Below are 19196 nucleotides of genomic sequence, written 5' to 3' on the forward strand. Positions count from 1 at the left end.
TTTTTATAAAACTTTGTATTTGTATAACTGACTTTGTAGTATAAAATTACATACTAAAATATTATAGGCCTGCGGTAAGCGGTTGAATTTTTTTTAGAAATCAGTTAAGCGATTCTAATCACAATCTATGTCAATTATATACGTTTCGTGTTTCATAGGTAGCTACTGATTACAGTTGATTCCCACATTTTTAGAACACGAAATGGATAAAATGAAATGCGTCGAACAAATTAATTTAATGCATACAATTACAGATATTATAAGTATTTATCAAAGACATCAATTGGAAACGTTTTTTTTTTATTGAAAATGGAATAAACAGTTGAATATTTTATCTAAATAGCTGAATCTCAATTTTTATTGATTAAGTTGAATATGTATGTATACATCTCGGGAAGTTCATGCAACTTGCCTTAAGGCAAAACGCTACTTACAACTAGTTTAAGTAGTCACTTATTGTGCAAATAAAAAACTAATGGGGTGCATGGCATCGTGCCTTGAGACAAATTGCTGGACCTTACCGTACCGTAATAAATAAAAATGTGTACACATTATTAAAATCTCTATAAAATATCTGATAATTTGATGTACATATGTCCAATAAACATTTTTGACCGCCAAATAACATTTTTTTAACTTATTTTTATTGAGAGTCCATACCCGCTGGACATTTTTTCAACTTATTTTTATTGAGAGTCCATAACCGCTGGACCTGCTTTCTCAAAAATTTAATCAGTTCATCTTGTATACAAATATAATGTTTTTTGAATCATTAAAATCGGACGCTCCGTTCCAATGAATATAATACGCATCGTATTCTAATATTGTCTAGGCTCCGTTCTCTTAAAAACTGAGTTACCGTCTTTGGCACTTTTTGCCCCGTATCTTTGGAACGGCTTGACCTGCCTTCGCCAAAAACTATTCAGCACGTCTCCTTATCAATACGAATCGAATGTTTTTTGAATTATTCAAATCAATTGATCGGTGTTCCCGAAATCGTCGACGAAAATTTGTATCCGCACACACACACATACACGTACACACATACATATAATATACCATTTTTTCTGGGGTATGCCAAAATGTTCAGAAACCTACAAAACGTGGAGAAATGTAAAAATTTTCAATTTTGATTTTTGGACGATTACAATAACTTACCCTAGGGGAAGTTAATAATAAAATAAAATTTATTGATAGGGCAGAAAAGTATTTTGATTTTTCAGTTTTTTTTTCAATTTTATTGAGGAATTCTTCAAAACCAGTCGATTGATTATAGATTATAGACGTACGAGTTGAATTATAAAGTACGAGTCTATAATATAATATTTTCAAATCAGGCAATAGCTGTGACGCCTTAAAACCTAGACAATATAATAATACTTAAATATTATTATTATTAAATTAATTTTTATTATTATACTTGTTTATCTATGATTATGGCTTAAAAGACCCAAGGGTTCATTCATGGTTCATTCATAGATAAAAGAAAAGTATTATATTAAATATTAAATTTTGATAGTAGTTTCAATTTGCGATTTAAAAGTCTTTTCACGTTTTGTGTTTTTAAACTTTATGAATGCTAACATTGTGATATTGAATTAATGTTAAATCAATAATCAACCGTTTCAGGTGATCGAAGTTGTGATGTCAATGTATTCCCTAAAGCTGTCAGTCGGACAGCTCTAGTTAGTGGGCACATTTCCTACTGTCACAATGTAACACCGAAAAACAGTTATTGTGAATTCCACATTTACCTATGTTTATAAAGCAGAAGAACGTACGAGGTGGACGTGGACATCTGTTTTATTTCGGACTGTCCTTATCTCTCAATAGCTGGCAATGTGAATTATTTTATCAGGTGGAATGTTGAAGATTTGACATCTCATTTGAACGATGACACACGAGTACAAAAGTGTTACACAAATCCAATAAAACTGTTTGGATAATGCATATTTACTTTTGTGTGTGATATTCAAAGAAAATGTCAGGAAAATAATTTCAAGTTTTACTTTAGAAGTTTTTCATACTTCAAAAATGACTACGAAAGAACTCTATACAAAGGTAAATTCAGAGGCTATCAATAGTTTTTACAATTCATTTACTTATAACTCTATCAAATTTTATGTTGAGGGAATATTTTATATTAAAGTACTTAAATATATACTTTCTACAAAAAATAAATACCAAGTATGTTATACAGAAACAGAACCTAGAATTGGATAAATATGTTGATTCAGAATAATTACTATCTAAATTGATGAAATTTATCATTCATCATGATTATGGTAAATTTTGTTATTGAGTAACCTGTTAAAACATGTGAATATCACAAAACAAATAAGCATATATTTTTTTACTTATATTTTATATTAACATTGTTGACAATTCAATCAAAATTTTCTGGGTATTTTCAACAACTATGTTATGGTAATGTACAATAAATTATTTTGATTAATTAATTTAAGAATATTGTACAAATTATGCAAGTATACTTTTATATCAGTTTACATCTATTTACATACTCGACTAAGATGTTATGATTATTCTGAATCTGATGTATCCAATTGTATTTAAGTTTATCACTTTTTAACTCTATTCTAAATTTTGTTTTATGATTATCTGATCGGAAACTTATAATATGGAGAACACATCAATTTTTATATATAATTTAAAGTTTATATAGGGAGGGAATATTTTATATTAAAGTACTTAAATATATACTTCCTACAAAAGAGAAAATAACAGATATGTTACAAAGAAACAGAACTTAAAATTGGTAAATATGTTGATTCAGAATAATTACTATCTAAATTGATTAAATTTATCATTTTGTTATTGAGTAACCTGTTAAAACATGTGAATATCACCAAACAAATAAAAATCTATTTTTTTTACTTATATTTTATATTAACATTGTTCACAGTTCAATCAAAATTTTCTGGTTATTTTATCTGATTAACTTGTTAAAACATGTGAATAGCACAAAACAAATAAACATCTATTTTTTTACTTATATTTTATATTAACATTGTTCACAATTCAATCAAAATTTTCTGGGTATTTTCAACAACTATGTTATGGTAATGTACAATAAATTATTTTGATTAATTAATTTAAGAATATAGTGCAAATTATGCAAGTATACATTTATATCAGTTTACATCTATTTATTTACCTACTTGACTAAGATGTTACGATTATTCTGAATCTGATGTATTTAGAGAATTGTATTTAAGTTTATCTCTTTTTAACTCTATTCTAAAGTTTGTTTTATGATTATCTGATTGTAAACTTATAATATGGAGAAAACATCAATTTTTATATATAATTTAAAGTTTATATAGGGAGGGAATATTTTATATTAAAGTACTTAAATATATACTTCCTACAAAAGAGAAAATAACAGATATGTTACAAAGAAACAGAACTTAAAATTGGATAAATATGTTGATTCAGAATAATTACTATCTAAATTGATGAAATTTATCATTCATCATGATTATGGTAATATTTGTTATTGAGTAACCTGTTAAAACATGTGAATATAAAACAAATAAACATCTATTTTTTTACTTATATTTTATATTAACATTGTTCACAATTCAATCAAAATTTTCTGGGTATTTTCAACAACTATGTTATGGTAATGTACAATAAATTATTTTGATTAATTAATTTAGGAATATTGTGCAAATTATACAAGTATACATTTATATAAGTTTACATCTATTTACATACTCGACTAAGATGTTATGATTATTCTGAATCTGATGTATCCAATTGTATTTAAGTTTATCACTTTTTAACTCTATTCTAAAGTTTGTTTTATGATTATCTGATTGGAAACTTATAATATGGAGAACACATCAATTTTTATATATAATTTAAAGTTTATATAGGGAGAGAATATTTTATATTAAAGTACTTAAATATATACTTCCTATAAAAGAGAAAATAACAGATATGTTACAAAGAAACAGAACTTAAAATTGGATAAATATGTTGATTCAGAATAATTACTATCTAAATTGATGAAATTTATCATTTTGTTATTGAGTAACCTGTTAAAACATGTGAATATCACAAAACAAATAAACATCTATTTTTTTTACTTATATTTTATATTAACATTGTTCACAATTCAATCAAAATTTTCTGGGTATTTTCAACAACTATGTTATGGTAATGTACAATAAATTATTTTCATTAATTAATTTAAGAATATTGTACAAATTATGCAAGTATACATTTATATAAGTTTACATCTATTTACATACTCGACTAATATGTTATGATTATTCTGAATCTGATGTATCCAATTGTATTTAAGTTTATCACTTTTTAACTCTATTCTAAATTTTGTTTTATGATTATCTGATCGGAAACTTATAATATGGAGAAAACATCAATTTTTATATATAATTTAAAGTTTATATAGGGAGGGAATATTTTATATTAAAGTACTTAAATATATACTTCCTACAAAAGAGAAAATAACAAATATGTTACAAAGAAACAGAACTTAAAATTGGATAAATATGTTGATTCAGAATAAATACTATCTAAATTGATGAAATTTATCATTTATCATGATTATGGTAAATTTTGTTATTGAGTAACCTGTTAAAACATGTGAATATCACAAAACAAATAAGCATCTATTTTTTTTACTTATATTTTATATTAACATTGTTCACAATTCAATCAAAATTTTCTGGGTATTTTCAACAACTATGTTATGGTAATGTACAATAAATTATTTTGATTAATTAATTTAGGAATATTGTACAAATTATAAGTATACATTTATGCCAGTTTACATCTATTTATATGTAACTTATTGAGAATTTGATTAAGATGTTTTAATTATTCTGAATCTGATGCATCGAATTGTATTTAAGTTTATCACTTTTAATTATATTCTAAATTTTTTTTCATGATCATCTGATTATATATCTTATAAGACTTACAGTATTTTTTATATGACATGATGTGTATTTGATAGTATTTTATTTATAAGTGTAAATATTTTATCTGTTTTTACAGACTGCTTAGATTTTTTTATGAATTTGGAGTTTATGAGCGTAGGGTATATTATATATTAATTTTATGCTAGAATTATTTATTAGAAGTAAATGACATTTATATATAAAAAGTGTGATAGGAAACATATAATATGGAGAAAATACCAATTTTCATATATACTATGAAAATTTAACATTGCATAATTAAATTTAGTTTGATACTTTTATATTTATTTACTGTAAAATATTTGAAACCCAAATTACACTAGCTATTTTGCCAATATAAATCTGTTCGAGGTTTATCAATGAAAGTAGTTAATAAAATATATGTTACCAACCATATATACTACTGAAGATGAATCTTTGCAATTCAAAATATTTATGCAATATAATGTTGCAATATAATTAACTCATTATAATTAAACATAATTCTATATTTTAATCTTTTTTGTTACGACTATTGATATCTTGCATATTTTTTATCTATATTGTATAGACACTGTGTTAGCAATACCACCTTTGGTTTCTAGTTTATATATATATATATATATATATATATATATATATATATAATCTGAAGTACCTCAACACTTCACATTAAGTACTTTAGTAGAATATTATTTAATCATTAATGTTTTTCCCCTTTATATCCAATTGTCTGTATGCTCAATATTATAATTTAAAATAGGTTAAATATTAGATCCAATTAATCATATACATAAAATTTTACTACAGGGTGCTAAAATATGGGTGCGACATCCAGATTTGGTATGGGAAACAGCGACAGTGACGGAGCATTACACAGGATCCATATTGCACATAATACTGGATGAATCCCAAGTACATCAAGAAATTGTAATAAAGAATGATAATGATTTACCACCCTTGAGGAATCCAGACATACTATTGGGAGAAAATGATTTGACCTCGCTATCATACCTTCATGAACCAGCAGTATTACACAATTTGCAAGTTAGGTATGGTACCAGCTTGAGCTTGTATATGTTTGTTTTATACAAATAATTATAGTAATATATAGCATATATATGTATTTTTTTTTTATTTTAGGTTTTGCCAGAATAAATCAATATATACGTACTGTGGAATAGTTCTAGTAGCAGTAAATCCTTATGCAGAATTACCTTTATATGGACAAGATTCGATTGCAGCATATCGGGGGCATGCACTTGGTGATCTGGAACCACATATATTTGCTGTGGCTGAAGAAGCTTATGCAAAATTAGAACGTGAAGGAAGAGATCAGAGCATTATAGGTTAAAATAAATCACTCTATTGTGTATATTATTATTAAAATATTCTTGTTCTATTAAATCTTTATGTAATTATTACAGTCAGTGGAGAATCAGGTGCAGGTAAAACAGTATCTGCCAAATATGCCATGCGATACTTTGCTTGTGTTGGAGGTAGCGATACCGAAACTCAAGTGGAAAGAAAAGTCTTGGCGTCTAGTCCAATTATGGAGGTTATACATAATGCAGTATATAATTTGATTATTTTGCTTGTAAAAATTATAACTATTTTATAAATCGTACCTAAGGCCATTGGAAACGCTAAAACTACCAGAAATGACAATAGTTCCCGTTTTGGAAAATTTATAGAACTCAGGTTTAATAAACATCTTCACATTGCCGGTGCTTCTATGAGGACGTATCTATTGGAAAAATCTCGTGTAGTATTTCAAGCTAACGGAGAACGCAATTACCACATATTTTATCAGTTATGTGCAAGCAGAAAAGAAATGCCGTTTTTACATTTAGGTACGAATATTTCCTGTTTTTATAAATTGTTAACCAGTTAACTGTGAAAAACGAATATACTCGGCATGCAGAACTGGCAGAATTTTGAGTAATGAGTGGTATATTTGCCATGCATATAAAACAGTGACCATTTGCTATTTGAATTGATTTTTTTTCTAATATCAAAAGTTTAAAAGCTATTTTATGTAATTTGATAAGGACTAGCGTTGTTTAGTTTCGCGTGACGATAGGCAGAGCCGTTTCTTCTTAATTAGCAGAAAATTTTTACCTTCCCAAAGTTTTTCATAAAAAAATCAGATTCGCTAATTTTATGTTTTCTCGATGTTTCAAGCCATTCTGAATCGAATGAGACCAAAATCGGAAAAAGTATGTGTGTGTACGTGTATGTGAATAGATTTTTTGCCGTAAATCGACGTTTTCTCAAAAACGACTGGACCGATTTCAAAAATTTAATTTAGTTTCTTTGTAAATAGCAGAAAAGTGAAAAATTTTTCGTCCACGTTTTAGCCCGCAATTCTAAATCGATTTTGAAAATCCAAAAACCGTTCGAAAGATATTGGTTGGGAATCGACCTGATTAGTTTTTAGTAAAGATCGGCCGGACCGCTTTCTTGTAAGAAAGCGTTGAAAAAATTTTTTCGACGATTTCTATTATTTTTTTTGACTGTGTAGATACCATAGTCTTATGGATACTAAAATATTACGGCCCTACGACAAGTCCTTTAATTTTAAAAATTTGCTCAAAAACGCCTGAACCGATTTCAAAAATTTAAAAGCCATTTGATGTATTTCAGTGAGGACTATCGTTTGTCAGTTTTTGCGACGATCTGCCGAGCCGTTTCTTTGTAATGAACTATTAAAAACAAAAATGTAAGCTGATTTTTATGAAACTTTTTTTGGCGTTATATATCGTGGTCTTATAGAACTTACTGAAATATTACGGCCTTACGACAAGTAGTTTGTTAAAATTAAAATTAGACGATTTACTTGATATAACGATAGTATTCGTTCGTTTTCTATTTCAATGATATGTAATAAATCCATTCGGAACTTTTTAATCACTCATAAATTAATTTATTTTTTATTAAGTCGATTATTAAAATACTAGTTCTTCTATGTTTTAGCTCACAATTTTGATTCGATTTGTTGATTAATTTTTGGGAAACATCGGCCGGGCCCGTTTCTACGTAATTAAATGTTGAAAATTTTGAAAATAAAGCGATAAGCGGTTGAATTATAAAAATTTATCAAAGTTTCTATTTTTATTATTTGTTTCCACAGATCATCAAGATAATTTTAATTACTTGAACCAGGGCGAGTGCCCTAATATAGAAAGTGTATCCGATGATAAGACTTTTACTGAAACGCGGTTAGCGCTGGCTACTTTAGGATTCTCCAACACTGAACAGGAAGATATGTTCAAAGTCTGGTCAGCAGTATTGCATTTAGGAAATATTAAGTATGTACTGTGAAATAATTTTATATGCTTATATTTTTATTAATCATTATTTTTGTTTGGTAGATTTCTTTCCAACAGCACCAATGAAGAATCAGATACTAGTTATATAGCTGTAAGTATTTTTTATATTATATGCATATATAATTACATGATCTTTCCACAGATCAAAATGAATAAAAAATAATAATTTCAGAATACAGATAAACATTTAGAATATTTTTGCACCTTATTGGGAATTGAAATGAAGGCAATGCAGCAATGGTTGTGCATTAGACAAATTATTTCAATGAATGACGTAATACAGAAACCAATGTCACAACAAGAAGCAAACAATTCACGTGATGCATTAGCTAAGCACATTTATGCAAAGTTATTTGAATACGTAGTTAAAACTATCAATAAAACATTGGAATCTAGTGGCAAAACAAGGCAGTGTATAGGTATGCAAAATAATATTGCTATGTAATGAAAAATTAATACTGTATTTCAAATTTTTCTTATTTGTAGGGGTATTGGATATCTATGGTTTTGAAACTTTTGAAATAAATTCCTTTGAACAATTCTGTATCAATTATGCTAATGAGAAATTGCAACAGCAATTCAACAAGCATGTTTTTAAACTCGAACAGCAAGAATATTTGAAAGAGGGTATTGCATGGAAAATGATTGATTTTTATGATAATCAGCCATGCATAGATTTGATAGAATCCCGACTAGGTATTTTGGACTTGCTCGATGAAGAGTGCAAGGTATTGTAAATCAAAATGTAACAATTTGCTTTATTGATTTTCAAAAACTTCTTTTCATATAATTTAAAGATGCCAAAAGGCAGTGATTCATCATGGACTGAAAAGTTATATTCAAAGTGTTCAAAACATTCCCATTTTAATAAACCTCGATTTGGGACATCAGGTAATATATAAAAATATGCAAAAAATGGAATTATGAAGAATTGTTAATGCTATATTGTTATTATATATTGTTAATATATATTTTTTGCAGCTTTTGTTATACATCATTTTGCTGACAAGGTTGAGTATGAATCCGTGGGATTTTTAGAGAAGAATCGTGATACTGTGATGGAACAACAGATAGAAGTTTTAAAACGCTCTAATAATTCTTTAGTGTGCGAATTATTTTCTGTGATCGATCCGGCTAAAAAGTCTACACCTAGAGTTAAAGTAAAAGTTACAACGCATTTGGGAAATGTTAGTAATTTTAAATATTTTAAATCAAAGCATGAGGAATCCACTTATCACATATTATATTTTTATTTATTTTTTAGGAAACTATGTCGTCTAAGCAGAACAAAAAGAGTGTGGGTTCTCAATTTCGTGAGTCTCTGGGTTTGCTAATGAGCACTTTGGACTCAACAACTCCACATTATGTTAGATGTATTAAGGTAAATTTTCCTAAAAAAAACTTTATCTCTATCAATATTAAAAAAAAGAGTGCCTTTAAGGTTCACACGCGATTGAAGTAAAACTTATTTGCTACTGTACTGTTTAGTACATGGCACAAATGTTTCATTTGTTTTATTATTTTCAAGGAACAGAGTAACATATTCTTCTGATTTAGGCATTGTTCATAAAATCAAGATTTGTACTACGATGTAACTTCAAAATGTTTATTTATTTATGCCGATTTCCTTGTTGATATTGGTACGCATACAACGTTCATGCCGGTACGCATACAACGACATACTTGTAATTCACATACACGACTACTAATCACAATCGACCCTTATTGAAATGATTTTATCGAGAGCGAGCGAATGACGTACAATTCGGGCGTAACGCAATTTTTGTTGCATTTCCACGGATGTACACCCTAGTCGCGGCTAAAGAAGTTTTACTTTAATAATATAGTTAATAATCTAATTTTAAACTATCTCAGCCCAACGATGATAAAATGGCGTTCACTTGGGAAGCGAGCCGTGCAGTGCAACAACTACGAGCTTGCGGTGTTCTAGAAACTATTCGCATTTCCGCAGCAGGATTTCCATCTCGCTGGTGTTATGTCGACTTTTTTTCCAGGTGATTTATCAACCATTAGTTTTATGCATATAAAAGCATTAAATGTGTCATTGTAATTGTTTTTGCAGATATCGCGTACTGTGCCATTCTAAAGACGTCAATCGTTCAGATATAATTGCGACGTGTAAGATAATTTTAACCAAATGTATAAAAGATGCTGACAAATATCAGTTTGGTCAAACTATGATATTTTTTAGAGCTGGTCAAGTTGCTTACCTTGAAAAACTTCGAGCAGGTTAGTGACTTTTTTTAAATTAGACTGGTACCCCGACATACGAGTTTAATTTATTCCGTAACTATGCTTGTATCTCGAAGCAGTTTTTCCATATAAATACATTGAAATACGATTAATTCATCCCAGCACTGTGCTTTTTGTTCAGTTTTAAAAGTAAACTTACTATTTATTCTAACTGTTCTAACTCTTTTTGGGGTGATTTTTATTGACAATCTTAGAGTTCAGAAAGATGCTTATAAATTATTAGTTAGATTAGCCCTTAGTTGGAGTTATACTCTTTATCAACTTCTTCTGTTCAAACACAGTATATATGTATGATGTCTTACGTTTGTACATTCTTGCCATTATCGTATTTTTTAATAATTTCACACTTTAATTCCAGAGACATGGCTCTTTTTTTAGACTCGTGGTTATAAAATTAAATAATATTTTGAAATTGTAAAAAAAGCAAAAAACGCAAACTCTGTACAATCACTATTAATACATATTCAAAATTTTAAATGTTAAAATAATCTTCAATATATTCGCATGGGTAAATTGCTACTGCACAATTAATAATAATATAGAATTGAAATAGCTAACCATAAAATAATTTACTATCATAACAGAATCAAAATATTTCCATAGTAAAATCATTCTTACAACTGACGAAATTATTCATATTTTTATTTTGTCATTAACATTTTTCAAAAGCTTGTTTCTCAAATTTTGCTCGTATGTCGAAGCAACGAATCGCTCCTTTGACGGTTCGTATATTTAAACACTCATAAGGGGGTCTTCCTATATGACGGCCTGTTTTTTAGGGATATTTTAGGATTTTTTTTCTACGACCAGTAAATATTTAGAGCTTCAAGTTTTTTTTATCATTTATTAACACATATTTGGACAGTATAAATATAAAATTTCAGCTAAAAATATTCAGTCAAACTAGAGTTACAGCGCTCTGAACACCCCCGCCTCGAAAAAAAGAACTCCCACTTCCTCCACGACTCCGGCTGATCGGCTTATCTGACCAAAAAAAAATAAACGGCGTTTTAATTTGCAAGCTTAAAAGCACGGAATGAACTATAATCAAATGAATACAAAAAAAATTGGATTTTTGATAGACATTTGAAATAAAAGTTGCAAATTAGGCGCTTTTTTTTTGTTTTTTGCTATAAAAAAATCGAAGTTTTGAAAATTTTTGATTGATAATAGTTCATTCCATGCGTTTAAACATATTGAGTGTGCCCTGTAAATTTCAAGTAATTCGGTCCAGCCGTTTCTGAGATACAATGGAGGAAAGTTTGAAAAACACAGTTTTGAGAAAAACGCGTTTAAAGATAAAATGATTGTTGTACTATATACTATATGTATACTTTTTAAATGGCTGTAACTCAAAAATTATTTGAGATATCGATTTGAAATTTTAATATGTTATTTTTAAAGGTGTAATCTACCGAAATATGAAAAGAAAAAAAAATCGATTTTTTCAACTCATTACATAGGAAGACCCCCATAAGTCTGGGTACTATAAGGTGTTTTTCATATGATTATATTAATTTCATTGTTATTTTTTAGATCAACTTAGTCGATGCTGTATCATAATGCAAAGTCAAATGAGAGCATTTGTCAAAAGAATGCAATATTTGAAACTTAAGAAATCAATCATTGGAATACAACGATATGGGCGTGGTCTGTTAGGACGAAGGTTTGATAATTTAATTATGTTGTCAATTTATTTTACTTATTGCACTCTATGCAATGACACACAAATCCGATAACTTGATCTAAGATGCATGATTTGTGGATGTAAACATATTTATGATTTGTAGATTGATGACATAATTATCTTTCTCTCATTATTACAAAACTGATAACAATAAATCTTATATCTTTTTATTCAATAATGTAGCACTTGTTATTACAAGTTCAAGTAGATCTTGCCTTTATTTTTTGATTATTTAAAGAAAATTTTATTTTTTTACAGGAAAGCAGTAAAACTTCGGCAAAACATAGCGGCTATTACCATACAGAAATACGTTAGAAAGTGGATAGCGAGGAAGAAATTTTTGGAATTGAAAGCTACTGCATTGTTTATACAGAAGTATGGTCGTGGATATTTGGCGCGGCTGAAATATCAAAGATTGCTGTATGATTCAAAGGTGAACTATTGGTGCATGGCATAATGTCTTAAGGGGTTATATACACTTAATCGGCCGAAAAAAAATCTGCGGAAGCATTTTTCGAAAAACACGTTTTGCGGTGATCTCTCTATCCCTGAAGTAAATCATCTGAAATTAAAAAACCAAATTGAATTCATTAAAGAAATAATAAATCTAGTAATTATTCGAAGCAATAAGCAAAATAATAATTTTTGACAAAATGGCGGTTTCCTAAAAAAAAATCCGAAACAGCGATATCTCCGAAAATAAGTTGAATTTTGATTAATCGTTTTGTGCACATATTCTTTAATAGTTAAACTTTAAAAACACAACAAAAAATTGATTTTTTAAAACTTTTAGACTATAATACCCTTTTAAGATGATAATACAATCTATTTATTAATTATCTCATATTATTCATATTTTTGACAACCTGTACATGTATCAGGAGAAATAATCATTTACATTTTTTTTGTTTCAATTTTACATTAACCTTGTTAAGCATGTTTATCATCATAGTTTACAAGCTATGTTTATATTGTCTTTGCAATGCAATATGAAATTTTTATTTTTCTTGTAGGCGACTTTGATACAGAGACATGTCCGAGGATGGTTGGCTAGACGAAGGTATAATGCATATATAAAAAAAATTATCATATGTCAATCAGCAATTCGAAGAAAACTTGCCAGGAAGAAGTTCAGGGTATTGAAAGCCGAAGCTCGATCTGTGGAACATGTTAAAACATTAAATAGAGGTATTGAAGTCGTAACCAGATCATGTTTCTTAAAGTGTGACTTTATATATTTGGTAAATTTAATGATTTACTTTATTAGGATTGGAGAATAAGATAATCTCACTACAGCAAAAGATTGAGGAACTCAATAAAAAGAATTCTGTTATGAATGCTGTATTGGCAGAAAATCAGGATCTTAAGTAAATACTTTAATTTTATAATTATATAAATTTAAATATTTATATTTTGAATCATAGTTTATATCTAAAATATTTTTAGGTCAAAGCTAGGAACATTGAAAACATTAGAACAAGAACTAAAACGATTAACTTTAGTGATGGATGAAAAAGATCGCTCATTAAAAGATCTCAATGATAAATTGCGTGTTGAGCAAGATGAAAAGATGCAAATAGTTGAAGAAAGACAACAGTTGGAAGTAGATATGAATAAAGAAATTGAAACTCTTAAAGTAGAACTTTCTCAAGTCCAAAAACATACTGAAGAAAAAGAATCAGGCAAGTCAAATTTTACAGTGCTGACATAAAAAAATCTACTTTGCATCCAATCAATTTTATGGATTGTTTTGTTGATTTATAGTTGTTAAAGAGGATGTGCAGAAGACATTAGAAGCTGAAAGATTACAACATAATGATGAAATCGAACAACAACGTGCTTTGTATCAGAAATTACTTTTGGAACACCATGCATTAGAAAAAAGAACTGAGAGCATGCAAGAACAATTGGCCAGGTCAGCAATTAAATATCAGCATAAATATTCTTCTGAAAATATAAATTTTATATAGAATTAATATAAATTTAATTTTTTTTTTTTATTTTTAATATGTTTTAACAGCATTGTTCTTATATTATGTGCTAGTATATCATAATTAAATTTCAGGTTAACAAGACTAACTCAGTTCGCAGACAATTCAACTCTCTTAGAAGATTGTCAAATCAGTTCAGGTTCTCCTTCAGAAGATGTGAGTTTGCTATATATTTTTTACTATTTGCATCTGATTTTGTAGTATATAGTTATTGGTTTTCTATGATCTATTGTCTATTTTAGGACTTTGGGTATGGATCAGTACGAAGCACACCTGCTCCACAACATACAAAATTGGATAGTATTGACTGGAAGAAGTCTGATCAATACAATGAGAATTTAGGAAGTGGAGATAGCGTAAGTAAAACAAAAAGTTTTTTTATTAAAAAATTTAATATTTAAACATTTTTTTAGCGTGATGTTGGTTTAATTCTAAAACTTCAACAAAAGTTACACACTGTTGAAATGGATAAATCGCGATTATTGAATCGTATTGAGGAGTTAGAAAAGGGCAATGTTGATTACAAAAGTTTTGAGGATGGCATTCGGTAATGATTTTTTGCAGGATTTTTTTTTTTTTACTTATTTTAAATTATTCTAATAAATTAATTTTCAGATCTGCTGAATTGGAAATAGAAAATGAAAAGCTTAGAAAAGATTTAATGCTGTTGAGACAAACAGTAATTGATCGTAATTTCACAGGAGTTGAGAAGAAAGAGATTTTAGGTATAATTTTTTTTTTTTTTTTTACTATATAGGGTGTCACATAACTCAACGTAAAGTCGAAATAGGGTGGGGGTTATTGATCGTAACTATCCTGAAAAAATTAGAAAAAAATTATTTCACATTTAGAAATTATAAGCTTTTAAGTGCAACCTAGAGCTTTGGTGAAATTGCGACCATTGGCTATTGTGGTTAATTTTTATTACTTTTGTTTATTGTTTATTTAATATTTGTTCATATAATAATATTTAGTATATATATTATTGTTTTTAAGAACAATTGAAAGCGACCCAGGAAGAATGTGAAAGACGGCGCGACGAATGCATTCAACTACGTACTGTTCTAGCCACTCAGAGCACTAATTTACGTTCATTAGGTGAAAATTATCCCACCGATGATCTTAGTGTGGTAAATGAAGACGGAGAACTGATTCACGCTTTTGAGTCACAGAAAAAAATTATCAGGTTTTGATCTAAAACTGCATTCGAAACTTTCAGTTGTATCATTCTTTTTATATTATTAATAAATAACTATAATATTTCCACAGGCAATTGGAATCGGAGCTGCAATCTGAAAAGAATCAAAGTTTGAATACTAAGCAAGAAATGGCTTCAGAAATTGACAGATTGGTTGCAGAAAATGAGCGTTTAGAAAAATTGTTGCAGGGAAATTTGGGGCCTGCTCAAACTAAGATGGAAGCTTACATGCAATATGAGATAACGAGATTAACAACAGAAAACTTGAATTTACAGGTATACATATAGCGTGTAGTAATATTATTCTCATTTTATATTTTATGAATTTATGAATATTATATATAATTTTATGAATATCATATTTTAAGAACACCATGATGAACTAATATAATAAATGTTTAATATGATAGGATGTAGAACACAAAGATTTTTAAATTTCAGGAAGGAAAAGATGCCTTAACTGATAACTATCAAAAGCTCAAATCCCAATTGCATGTATTGACAAAACGACTTACAGATAATGGTCTTTCTGAGTATTTAGAACCTCAAAAACACACCAGCGCAACAAGTAATGCTATGACTGGAACAGGTGATTTTTCATAATGCTACAAAGTTTTATTAATAATTTAAATGCATTACTAAATGATATTCTGAGCTCTGTTAGTTTTATGAGTTTCACATAAATTTCCTAGCATTCAGAATTTTGTTTATAGCTTGTATATAAAACAATATGAAATTAATGCTCATTTATATTGAACAGATGAAGTCCGATTACCACACATTAGAAAGAAGGATCGGGAATACTTTGGCATGTTTGAATACAAATTTGAAGATGAAAATATTATTATAAGACGCTTAGTAACAGGTAAAAATATTTTAATGAAGTTTTTTATGTATGGATATTAGATATTTAAATATTTTTTGTTTCATAGATTTAAAACCAAGAGTTGCTGCTACATTGCTTCCATGTCTTCCTGCATATATTGTGTTCATGTGCGTCAGATATACCGACATGATTAATAATGATATAAAAGTAAGATCTATCATTCAATCATTCCTGACTGCTACTAGAAAAACTATTAAGAAGCACGGAGAAAATTTGGATTACAGAGCCTTGTGGCTAGCTAATATGTTAAGGTATTTTTTTTGTTTTTGTTTATATTACTATATATTATAATGAAATGTGCATGTACTGCTAGTACATTATAATATATTAAAAATGAAATTTGTATTTGCAGACTTTTGCACAACTTAAAACAGTATAGTGGCGATGTGGCTTTCCAAATCAAGAACACCCCAAAACAAAATGAACAGTGTCTTGTAAATTTTGATCTTTCAGACCATAGACAGATGATTTCTGATTTCTGCGTTTATATTTATCAAGGTAATAATTATAACATTGAATGAACTAAATTTGTTTTATGATTTTTATTTTGAGTATGTGATTGTTTTATTTAGATGCAATTCAACATCTCCAAGATAAACTTCAAGCTTTAATTATCCCTGCAATTTTGGAACACGAAGCGATCAGTGGCCTTACTAGCCATAAACCAGCAGGTAAACATATTTTAGCATAAAGAATAATGTTTCATAAATATAATCATTTTTAGTTAACAAAAACCAGTACAATTAAAAAAACTATTAATGAATTATAAATTTTTGAAAATTATTATCATAATAACTATTATTTGATTTTAAATCGGTTTAGGGATGCGAGGCAGGAGTTCTTCAGTGTCTGCTGATAATTCAAAGAATGCATTCAAAGCTCCTGAGCAACTGGTTTCAGAGCTGACCAATATTTTAAAAACACTTGGATACTATGGAGTTGATCCTGAAATTATTGTACAGATATTTAAACAAGTAAGTTTTTTTCTAATATATATCATAATATTTTGCAACACATTCTTAAAAAATACTAGCAACTAATTCAATGGATATATATATATATATATATATATATATATATATATATATATATATATTTGATATCAGTTATTGAGATTTATTTGCTTCTTGCAGTTGTTCTACTTTATATGTGGAACATCCCTCAATAATCTGTTGCTGAGAAAAGACTTGTGCCACTGGTCAAAAGGAATGCAGATACGATACAATTTATCACATTTAGAAACATGGACTCGTGACCACAAATTAGAGGTAATTACATTTTTTATTATTATTATTATTACAATACTTTTTGATTGCTTATTTATTTTTGTAACCATTATTTTTTTCACATTCCATCCTTACTTGTAATAAATTAGTAATAAATCTGTGTTGAACTATGTATTTTAGGAAGTTCCAATATTGAGCACTTTGCAACCCATTATTCAAGCAGCTCAGTTACTGCAGGCACGAAAGTCGGACGATGATGTGCAAAGTGTCTGTGATATGTGTTCACAACTCACTCCAACACAGATTTGCAAGGTGAATATACAAAATTGATTTTACCTTATTTTAAGAAATAACAATTCATAATTCAGCTTAAGCTCTTTAAAATATGTCTTATGTATATTACTTCTTTGCATTAATAATGGATAAATTTCGTAATTGAAAATGGACAATTTGATAAATTTTTGGTTTTAAGTATCTAACTAGTTTGGAAATATTATTTAATGTTCCTAAGGTTGCTGGACTACAATTATAAAGATTGTTTTAATCAGCAAAAATAATGTAACTTAACAATATGCATTTTTTTCTAGATTTTGAATTTATACACACCAGCTGATGGATATGAAGAAAAGGTTTCTATTGCTTTCATTCGTAAAATTCAAGAACATTTACGAAAGCGAGATATTCCTGCTGAGAAGGTAAATATATTTATATATGTCTTCATATTCTATGTTATAATAAAATAAATTGAAAGAAAAACTTGTGGAACAGCTGAAACAATATTGACTTGTATATTATAGTTAATTTTTTTTCAATGATATCAAGTCATTTGAATAGCAATGAAATAACTTTCATTGGTTTAAATAATTCTTTAATAATATGTATATACATTTAATTTTTTAGGACATACTACTTATGGATCTCAAAAATACATTCCCTATTAAATTCCCATTTAATCCGTCAAGTATAAGACTGGAGGATATAGAAGTCCCTGAAGTACTTAAATTAGAAGTATTGACCAAGATATAAATGACTTAAATATATATGTGCTTAAGATATAGGCAAGAAAATTGTGCCATCATTCCCAAGATAGATTATAATATAAATGAGACTTAGTGTTCAATATATGCAATCATTAACAATATGCATATATAAATGTATATTTAAAAACATTTACACATTTTTATGTATACAGTTTCATAGACACATAAATGTTTTAGAATCCCACCAGTATAGAAGCAAGTAATCAGTATTTTAATTTTGCTATTTTATGCAAAGGCCATTTACTTAGCATTTGTCAAGTTATTCCAGTTATATAATTCTGTTTATATAACTTACATAATTATTTATTTAAGTATTGTCTACTATTAGTATTAACAAAAATGGAATGTGTTGATTGCATTTTTCAAATTCTCAAAGATGAGATTATTGCACGATATAAAAATCATATAACATATTTTATAATATTTTAGAAAATTTACTATTAGAAAAATCACTTGTGATTTTAGGTGCTAATTCCCAGTGCATACCATATCCTGGTTGTGATATATTTTGTTTCCTTTTCTTAAGATTTATTTAAAAATTTTATTTGTTCCTAAAATAGAGTTTAGGAATTAAAAACAACTATTTACTTAATAAAGTACCTGTTAAAATATA

General features: G+C 28.0%; 1 protein-coding gene across 1 annotated transcript; it reads left to right on the top strand.

Moving 5' to 3' along the window:
• Positions 1–1799: 1799 nt before the first annotated feature.
• LOC113376753 (unconventional myosin-Va-like) lies at positions 1800–18647 on the top strand. Its single transcript, XM_026616795.1, has 36 exons — positions 1800–2061; positions 5760–6001; positions 6093–6298; positions 6377–6507; positions 6583–6802; positions 8083–8260; positions 8324–8372; positions 8454–8700; positions 8768–9009; positions 9079–9172; positions 9263–9468; positions 9546–9662; positions 10157–10296; positions 10365–10531; positions 12092–12221; positions 12501–12675; positions 13256–13430; positions 13510–13609; positions 13689–13924; positions 14007–14157; positions 14308–14389; positions 14476–14589; positions 14647–14780; positions 14849–14958; positions 15230–15419; positions 15503–15707; positions 15873–16020; positions 16192–16296; positions 16364–16568; positions 16670–16815; positions 16890–16988; positions 17140–17291; positions 17451–17585; positions 17724–17855; positions 18131–18238; positions 18444–18647. Exons 1-36 carry the CDS (start codon positions 2035–2037, stop codon positions 18567–18569), a joined length of 5424 nt encoding a protein of 1807 aa, XP_026472580.1. The 5' UTR covers positions 1800–2034; the 3' UTR covers positions 18570–18647.
• The last annotated feature ends 549 nt before the right edge of the window (positions 18648–19196 follow it).

The sequence above is a fragment of the Ctenocephalides felis genome, unplaced genomic scaffold, assembly GCF_003426905.1.
Source record: "Ctenocephalides felis isolate EL2017-DRISC unplaced genomic scaffold, ASM342690v1 CF-g0.4_SCAFFOLD_01886, whole genome shotgun sequence".
Lineage (NCBI taxonomy): Eukaryota > Metazoa > Arthropoda > Insecta > Siphonaptera > Pulicidae > Ctenocephalides > Ctenocephalides felis.

What these genes read in the sequence shown, in the direction of transcription:
- LOC113376753 (XM_026616795.1), top strand. Translation starts at nt 2,035, where the DNA reads ATGACTACGAAAGAACTCTATACAAAG. An exon ending in TGCTCGATGAAGAGTGCAAG is followed by an intron (nt 9,010 to 9,078) that starts GTATTGTAAATC and finishes TATAATTTAAAG; the next exon opens with ATGCCAAAAGGCAGTGATTC. An exon ending in TAATGCTATGACTGGAACAG is followed by an intron (nt 16,021 to 16,191) that starts GTGATTTTTCAT and finishes TATATTGAACAG; the next exon opens with ATGAAGTCCGATTACCACAC.